At 35.4% G+C, this 9047-nt stretch overlaps 1 protein-coding gene across 4 annotated transcripts in view; it reads left to right on the top strand.

Moving 5' to 3' along the window:
* The window catches only part of PTBP3 (polypyrimidine tract binding protein 3), a 101544-nt gene extending 93581 nt beyond the window's left edge, over positions 1–7963 (top strand). For all 4 annotated transcript variants that reach the window (XM_027105189.1, XM_027105190.1, XM_027105191.1 and 1 more), the window contains 2 exons: positions 2490–2567; positions 2719–7963. In XM_027105189.1, the coding sequence (XP_026960990.1) occupies positions 2490–2567; positions 2719–2851 (211 nt within the window). In that variant the 3' untranslated portion in view covers positions 2852–7963. The remainder of the gene's footprint in view (positions 1–2489; positions 2568–2718) is intronic.
* Positions 7964–9047: the final 1084 nt, after the last annotated feature.

A 9047-nucleotide genomic window follows, 5' to 3' on the forward strand; every position in this document is an offset into this window, starting at 1 on the left:
GGTCCAAATCCGTCTGTTTTGTAAGGCCCATGATCTAAGATTGGTTTTTACATTTTCAAGTGGTTACGGAAAAACAAAAGAAAAAATTTTTGTGATTTGAGAAAATTACATAAAATTAAAATTTCACCTTCCATAAATAAAGTTTCATGGAACACAACCACATTTATTCATTTATGTATTAGCTATAGCTGCTTTTGAGCTATAACAACAAAGCTGAATAGTTACAACAGAGGCTATATGGCCATCAGAGCCTAAGAAATTTACTGTATGGCCCTTTATAGAAAGCACCTGGCAACCCCAGTTTTAATTCTTGAAATCCTTGACGTACAAAGGGGACTGTGTTGGGCTTTCTCTAGTTGTGGTGAGCAGGGGCTGCTCTTTGTCACATTGTGCGGGCTTCTCATTGCAGTGGCTTGTCTGTGGCAGAGTGTGGGCCCAGTAGTTGTGGTACATGGGCTTAGTTGCTCCGCGGCATGTGGGATCTTCCCAGACCAGGGCTTGAACCTGTGTCCCCTGCATTGGCAGGCGGATTCTTAACCACTGCGCCACCAGGGAAGTCCCAAGTTGGCAATTTTATATAATTTAATCTAATACATGAAGAGGGATAAGCTTTGGGAAGGAAGGGTAAAAGCTGTGGGGTATAGTTGTGTGCGAGCACCTGTGTGAAAAGTTAAAGACTGAGGAAATGGAGAAGGGTACATTACTGGAATATTTCTGAGAATGAGAATGGGATTTGAATAGGAAGAGAAAATAATTATTCAAAATGCTGTTGAATGCCCAGGCTCCTAGCTAGTCTCCAATTAGGCTATATGGAGAAACCTTGAATCCGAATTGGGCAATGGCTCAAACCTCATGCCAGCCAGGCAACTGGAAGAGTCACTTGAGAAAAAAATCTAGAAATTTAGCACCTCATCACTACAGAGTCAGGGAGAGAGGCAACATATTTAAATACTAAAGCAGGCTCCCTCTTAAGTACATTTATCCAGGAGCTGGTCTCAAGTTGCAACCTGCATTGGACATGTAGGTAGAAGAGAGAAAAGACGTTAATACTTTTTTTAACCATCTGCCAAGCCTGGGCACTGTGCTGGTGTTTTACGTGTGTTACCTCATTTAATCTCCATAATCTTCTTTTAAAATTGTGGTTAAATACATAACCTAAGTTTTACCATTTTAACCGTTTTTGAGTGTACGTTCACATTAAGTACATTCATAGTGTGCAACCATCACTTATATCCATCTGCGGATCCTTGTCATCATCTCAGACTAAGGCTCTGTACCCATTAAACAGTATTTCCTCGTTTCTCTCTAACCCCAGTCCCTGGTAACCACTATTCTACATTCTGTCTCTAGCAATTTATCCATAATAACATTTGGAGTAAAGGTCATTAGTTTCGTTTTAACAATGAAAGTGAGAGACTCAGATTAAGTAACTTAAGAGTGACATACCAGGTGAATGAAAAATAGAATGTGAACTTATATCTGTCTCCTTACAGAGCCAATTATTGTTCTATAACACCCTCCTTGCTGGGAGTTGTGAGATGAGGAAGAGTCTGCTTTTAGTCAGTTGACTCTCATGTGATAGACCACTGTATTAGTTATCTACTGCTGCGTAATAGATCACCCCAAAACTTAACAGCTTAACACAATAGTAGATGTTCATTATCTCAAACTGTTACTGTAAATCAGGAATCCAGAAGTGGCTTAGCTGGGTGGTTTTGGCTGAATCTCTCATAAGGTTGCATCTGAAGGCTTAACTGGGGCTAGAGAATCCACTTCCAAAGTGGCTCACCATATACTTAGTTGTTGACAGGAGGCCTCAGTTCCTTGCCACAAGGAGCTCTCCATAGGGCTGCTGATTGTCCACGTGAAATAGCAGCTGGTTTCTTCCAAAGCTAGTGATTCAAGAGAGGGCAAGGTGGAAATTGCAGTGTCTCTCAGCCTCAGAAGTCACATGTGTCATATCTACAATACCCTAAGGGTTACAGAGGACATCCTTATTAGATATGGGAGGGGAGTACCAAAAGTGTGAATACTAGGAGGCAAGAGTAGTTGGGGGCTATCTTAGAACGTGGTTACCACATACACATGTTCATAATTACCCTGAAAGTAATTGAAAATCTACTGGCCTAGTAGTGGAAAACACTGGACCATAGAAGACAAGTCAGAGCTAGGGAAGTATCTTTGGAAGTGCTAGAGTTAATTGTGGGTAATAATCCCATTGAAAGAATAAATATAGAAAGATTTTCTTGTTCTTTATATACTGCCCATGTCCTGTGCAAAAGATTTGAGGCAAAATTCCATCATTTGAGAACATGTATGCATCAACCTTGAACATCTTTCAGGGCACTTGCAAATCATGTCTTCATGGCGTGGCTTTATGCTCTTTGAAATGTGAAAATTCTGGAGACTTGATGATTTCAGGAGTTAATCTTTGCATCATTTAAAAATTAGGGATAAGATAGTTGACTCTCTCTGTAATGTTTTCACAGCCCCTCTGTTACAGTAGATGATCTGAAGAACCTTTTCACAGACGCCGGATGTTCAGTGAAGGCTTTTAAATTCTTTCAGTAAGTCCAGGCTTTTAAGAAATACATTAACATTATTTAATATGATCTGTAAATGTTTAAGGTAGTTTAATGAAGTCTTCTAGGTCTGGGGAAGAGGTTTGTAGGCAAAATTAATTCTATATGCTTTTTCTATTTCTTCTACCGTTTTCAGGAAAGATCGCAAAATGGCACTCATTCAGTTGGGATCTGTGGAAGAAGCAATCCAGGCTCTCATTGAACTTCATAACCATGACCTTGGAGAAAATCACCACCTCAGAGTTTCCTTCTCAAAATCTACAATCTAACTTTTCTGTGAATTTTTCTCCTAAGACTGGACCATAATTTTAGTAAAACCCTTCAGACATAGACTGAAGCAGCTCAAGACCAATTCTGCCTCTTTCACAAAAATAACTCTTCCTGAGTTTGATATTCAAGTATATTCAAAAAATCATGGGATGTTCTCTTTTCCCTTAAACCCTCTGCCAATACATCACCAGAGGCGTGTTTTTCCTGTCCCATAGTTTCTAAAATGAAAATAATCTTCAGGAAAAAAGAATCAGGAAAAAATTTTTTTTCAATAATTTAATTCCCTATATTAAATTGGATTTCAAGAGGATGGTCTTTCTTTTCGTTTGGGTCCAGATCAGCCTTATACAACATTTCTAAACTCCTTTGTACTTTGAAAAATTTAAACATATAGACTTTTAAAATTACTTGACATAAGTAATTTAAATTACCTACAACCAAGATTTTAACTGTATGATTCAGAAGTTTGACTCCTCTAGAAAACTGTGTTCCCTTATAAGTTACATCAGTTATTTGGCATATACTGATACTTACTATACATAAACAAATTGGGTTGTATTGGAAGCAAATTTATAAATCTGCGTGTTTTCTTTCACTTTTTTTTTCCACTGTAAGACACTCCTTTGCATATCTTTAACTTTTTAAGACTATTTGGAGAATGAAGTGTCTCAACTGTCTCCAGGGAAATTAAGTCGAATCTAACCAGGATCTATTAAGATGTCAGAATAATTAATAATTTTATTAGGAAAAAACATGTTTTAAATTTCAAAATGACACTTGCCGAATAATATAATATGATCTTGGAAAATTTAAAAAGAAAAATAATCCTACTTATAAACTACTTTTTTATAGTTGTTTTCAGAAAAAAGTTTACAGTCTTAAGGAAAATATTCAGGTCTATCATATGGTTTGACAGATTTTTTAAAAGTTATTTTTGGTAAAGTCTTCTTTTAGAAAAAAATCAATCTCAAGGGTTTTTTGTACCACTATAATCTCTAATACTTATTCAGAATTACTGTGTATTTACTTAATTTCCTATTATGTGCCTTATTATGTGCTTATGATATAATAGGTTAGACTTTTATCTAAGTATCTTGAAAGCTATATCGTGGGCTTGGTGAGCATTTGTTTTTTCTTTCCCTGTTTTGGTAAGAATTTTAAAGTTTTTTTCATTGCAATTTTAAGTGATTTTCAATAACTACTAGTTTCTATTCAAATTTTTGGTGCTTTGGTGTAGAGATGGGGTGAGGAAGGGTTAAATGGTTTGGGGAATAACTCAGTGCACACCTGTAGGCCTCTTCATGTTGTGACCAATAGTGGTCATTGCCAGTTATAGCATACCAATTTGGGGCTATAACATGCAGTCTCAGTTCTGGATCTTGTCTGATCTTTATCACCCATTAGAATTTGTCTCAGGATTACTTGGTTTTTGTCATATACTCGTGAGAACTTGCTTTTCTTTGTTAATGTAACTTCATTACTGAGTGCCCACATATATGGAGTATGAGAAGGTGGATTCTTTCTCATACTCTGTCCCTCTTTTTAGTTGAATGTGAGAGTACATTTTAATGTTGCTTCAGTGATTGTATAATGTAAAATTGTTTCTTTTTAGTTAGATACTTTGCTTTTGTTAATTCCTTCAGTGCTTGATCGGATTTTTTTAAAGCAGAATTTGTTAAAAGGGTCATTTTTGTCCACCCCTTTTACACTTTTCAGATTCTCAGAGTGGTTCATCTCACCTTTTAAAAGAATATCTCAATTTCTTTGCTATATTCCAGCCATTAATTTGAACACAGGAAGAAATTTTATAAAAAATTGGAGACTACAAAAGATAATTGTTAAAAAGCAGAATTCACTCAACGCTGAGCAACAATTAGTTATTAGAATACAAAGGAGGACACTATATTGAGATCTTTCAAATGGATCAATTTTACTATTGGCTGATAGGTATAATCATTTATCTAATTTTTATTTTTTTCACTTATGAAATATATTTTTACCAAAACACTGAGTAAGAGGGAAGGGGGAAAAAATGATTTCTTTAAGAAATCTCCCCAAATTGCTTCATTTTTTTCCTTCCATACAGGCACTATTATAATTTTCAGTGGCATGTTAAATTGGTTTTTTTTTAGTTAGGAATTACTGTGTAGTTTTAATTCATGATTCCTATAACAGTCAGTGTAAGTGTAGCAGAAGTGTAGCAGAAGGGAGATCACAATGGTATTGAATGTAATTTTGAAGTAGGGAATGGCCTTCATATTTGAGAGAGAACATTTGAATCCTTTTCAGGGATTTGTGCGCGCGCGTGTGTGTGTGTGTATAGATAAGTGTATATACATACATACACTTTTCTAGTGTTGTACATACATATGCACATTACATACATCTTAATTTATTGACAAAGAACATTAATCAAATTAAGATTTGGAAAAGGTGAGATATTCTTGTTTAAAATAGTGTGTTTGCAACCATCAATTTGTGTCTAAAATTAGCTGTAGCACATGGATGTTGTCCATATTGGGCTATTTGCTCTTTGAATTATAGAGGTCTACAGTATTTGTGTTGGTATAGTTTCTGTAAAAAGATTTTAAAATATCAGGGCAGTGGAAAAACTAGATCTTTGTATTTTTTGCTTTGGCATGCATGTAGTTGATATCTTCTGAGCAATGTTTATTTTTGCTGTTGAGCTGTCATAGTATCCTATTTTTAAGTTTATTTACTTAATTTTAAGGAGTATTGTCTTATTTTTGGAGGTGTCTGACTTTGACACAAAGTATGTATATTCAGGACTTTATTAAAAAATAGCAGTACATGTTTAACAGTAGCAATTTATGCCAAAAAGTTCTACTTTGAGATTTAAATAACTTGCATAGCAGTAAATTGTTTTTCCTGTGAGATACAAATAGAAAAATAACCTTAATAATTTGATAACTTACAGGAGAGTATCAGAATTACCCAATAGCTCCTGCAGAATGCCATAAATTCGTTATTTAAGGCTAAATATTGTTATGTTAATTTGTAGTAATGTTTCTGATTTTGTTGAAAGTTGCAAATCTCACAGTTTTTAGAGACGCAATTTTTGCCTGCCTATTCCTTATGGAAGCAATGCCTTTTTTTGGCTCCACCTAGGATGGTGATTATAGGTTCTGCTTCAGTTGATTAAAAGTAACTCTCATGAATGTCTCTGATCAGTTTTATATAAACTTTTGAAAGCTTCCATGTCATTAGGCAGCAAAGGTTATACATTTATATTAACATGTAATTCCTCTTCGGTTTCCACTAAGTATTTTTGGACAAAAGATGACAAGCTCAAAAGTATGTATCCCCCCCCCCCACCCAGTGAGTCACTTAAAAGCCCTGTTTGCCAAACTATCAGCCTATCTCTTAGAAAACCTAGTGTGTACTGCTATTTTTAAAACCAAAAAGACAGCATGACTATGCGTAAAAGCATTTTTCTTAACTTTTCCTTTGTCTTTATCTGTTGTTAACAAGAATAAAACTGCCAGACTTAAAATATTCTACTGTTGTGCTAAAAGAAATACAATTTAGATTGCACAGAACTTTTTCTTTAAAGAAAATATAACTCAGCTGTCTTTTAAGAGCTGTGTTATTGTCTACAAGACTATTTGCAGTCTTTTTTCAGAGCAAATTTTAACAGCTAGTTGTGAATGATTTAAAAAATAGAAAATTACTAAAATATTAGTTTTGGGGGTTTTATAGAGGGAGAAAAACAAAACAGGACCAAAGGTTATGTGCCTTCTTCAGTAGTCTTAATTGATCTTTTCTTCCTATTTGAGACTAAGGTAGTATCAGTATTCTGGTTTTCAGGAAATACATACTATAGTTTTAAAAGAATGTTGTCCCACACACCATCCGTTCAAGCAAACAGTTGTAACTGTAAAATGAAGTCTCAGTTACACTTTTTGCCTTCATCACATAATATTCATTATATAGCATTGTGCAGGTCCAAGAACAGAGCTGCTCGTAATCTTTGTGGTAGTCATCTTAGTTTCTGTAACCAGAGGCATATGTTCCAGAGAACAGGGATATTTTTCTGGTCCAGTGACCTTGGTGATAATAGTCATGATTGAAAGCTGCTCATGGCAAGCTTAAATCAGCACTGTAAACAGATTTTTGTTGTTGTTGTTACATTATTTTTAGTTCTTGAATCTATGTAGTAGTTGTAATAACAAATATTTAAATAGCTATTTTTGATGTCATTAAAAAAAATCATACTCTAGCCTTTTTTCCCCCTTACCATTGTTACTCAGATCTTTAAAAAATTCATCCCACATCCAAAAAGTACTAATTATAAAGACTGCTGACCAAGCAAAGTTTTGCATCAAAATGTCACCTCATTGCTCTGACCAAAGACTGACTGTTCTGGTTTTGACTCCTTTCTGTTAAGCATTTCTTTTCCCAAGCTCCTTTCTGAAAGAAGATCCAGTGCAAAGCGGCCTTTACTTTCTATTTCCTATCGGCGAATAGACTACTTAGAGAAAATGGGAGTTTAAATGTGAACAGAATGGATTAGGACAACATGGGTTTTATGGGCATTTTCAGTACTGTATTTAAGGAAAAAAAAAAAAATAGCACAGCTAGGAGCCTCTGACATTGTCTCGTGTTTTATGTGGTCTGTTCATAAAATTCCCTTTTTCAGTTTATAAGAATGTTCATCTAACAGAAGAAAATGCTGTAAATATTTGTAACAACATTTTTTAAAACCAGGCCGAAAAAGAAAAAAAAACGGTTTTTGGGAACAAGTTAACATATAAAGTGGTTTTATATAAAACATCAGTTGTCTTGTATATTTTGATAAGCAACAGTACCAGCTTTCATTTGTAACACAGTTTGTGGCATTGGAAGAAAAGGATTCTGTGATTACTGAAGTGAATTATGTTATAAATGCAAAGAGAAGATAAAATATTAAAAAACATATTTTCTAAGTGCGTAGTGCATGGTTAATTCAAGCTTCTGTACACTACAATATATTCCATTTTTGTTTGTGTATTTGCTGACTATTACTTGATATCTCTAATCTCTTTCCTAACAAGTATAGCATTGTAGCATGCCTTTTAATAAATGTCATGACATCTGTACTCTCTTAAAAATATTTCTGTGTTCTTGTCTGTACTTTGGGTTTCCCCTTGTCTTACCTGTAATTCTAATGATGTCATATTTTCTTTGTCATAGCCATCCATCTAAACTTGTTATAGTGAGAGCATAGCAAGCACATATTCATACCACTTTAAAAACTGAAAAACCTTAAGTGTACTAATCACCTCTCTTTTACTTAAGGAACAGTTCTCATTTTGAGAAACAGAATGCTTTTCTAACCATCCTACAAATAGCTTCTTCAGTGGCACACCCCCTTTGTACAAGTACATGTTGGCACATTTGCATGAGTGATGTCTTTCGCTCTCTTTCTGTGCATCTCTCTCTCTCTCTCTCTCTCTCTCTCTCTCTCTCTCTCTCTCTCACACACACACACACACACACTATATGTGCAATGCCAAAGAAGAGTTGGAACATTTTTCCAGTTCAGTTTTTGACTTCCCTAGGGATGAGTATACATAAATTTTGAGACATTTCGAGGTGTGATCTCAAACCAAGTTTGTGTTTTTTTTGATGGAAGGGTAACACAGTTACCAGCTGCCTATATATTGCTTTTCCATAGGCAAATGTTTTATTTCTAGGTTCTTTAAAGCGTTATTGGATTGTAGGAGTCTAAGCAGTCATTTATTTTAATCTTTTATTCTAGGATCTTTTTTTTTAAATGTTTATTTATTTGACTGTGTAGGGTCTTAGTTGCCACATGTGGGATCTTTCCTTGTGGTTCGTGGGCTCTTTGTTGCTGCGTGCGGGCTTCTCTAGTTGCAGCACATGGGCTTCTCTCTAGTTGTGGTGCACAGGCTCTAGAGCACACGGGCTCAGTAGTTGTGGCACGTGGGCTTAGTTGCCCCACAGCATGTGGGATCTTAGTTCCCTGACCAGGGATCGAACCCTTGGATTCATTGGAAGGCGGTTTCTTAACCTCTGGACCACGAGGGAAGTCCCTATTCTAGGATATTTTTGCAAGTGGGAATTTTTTCTTGGGGGGGGGGGATTTATTTTTAATGGAATAGAAAACTAGGTAACTACTGCTGATCTTTGCTGGCTCATCTAAAATCTATTGTCTCCGTGAATGTAACTAGA

This window comes from Aethalodelphis obliquidens, unplaced genomic scaffold (genome assembly GCF_003676395.1).
Source record: "Aethalodelphis obliquidens isolate GAN/ISIS:26980383/991018 unplaced genomic scaffold, ASM367639v1 scaffold7, whole genome shotgun sequence".
NCBI classification, from domain to species: Eukaryota; Metazoa; Chordata; class Mammalia; order Artiodactyla; family Delphinidae; genus Aethalodelphis; species Aethalodelphis obliquidens.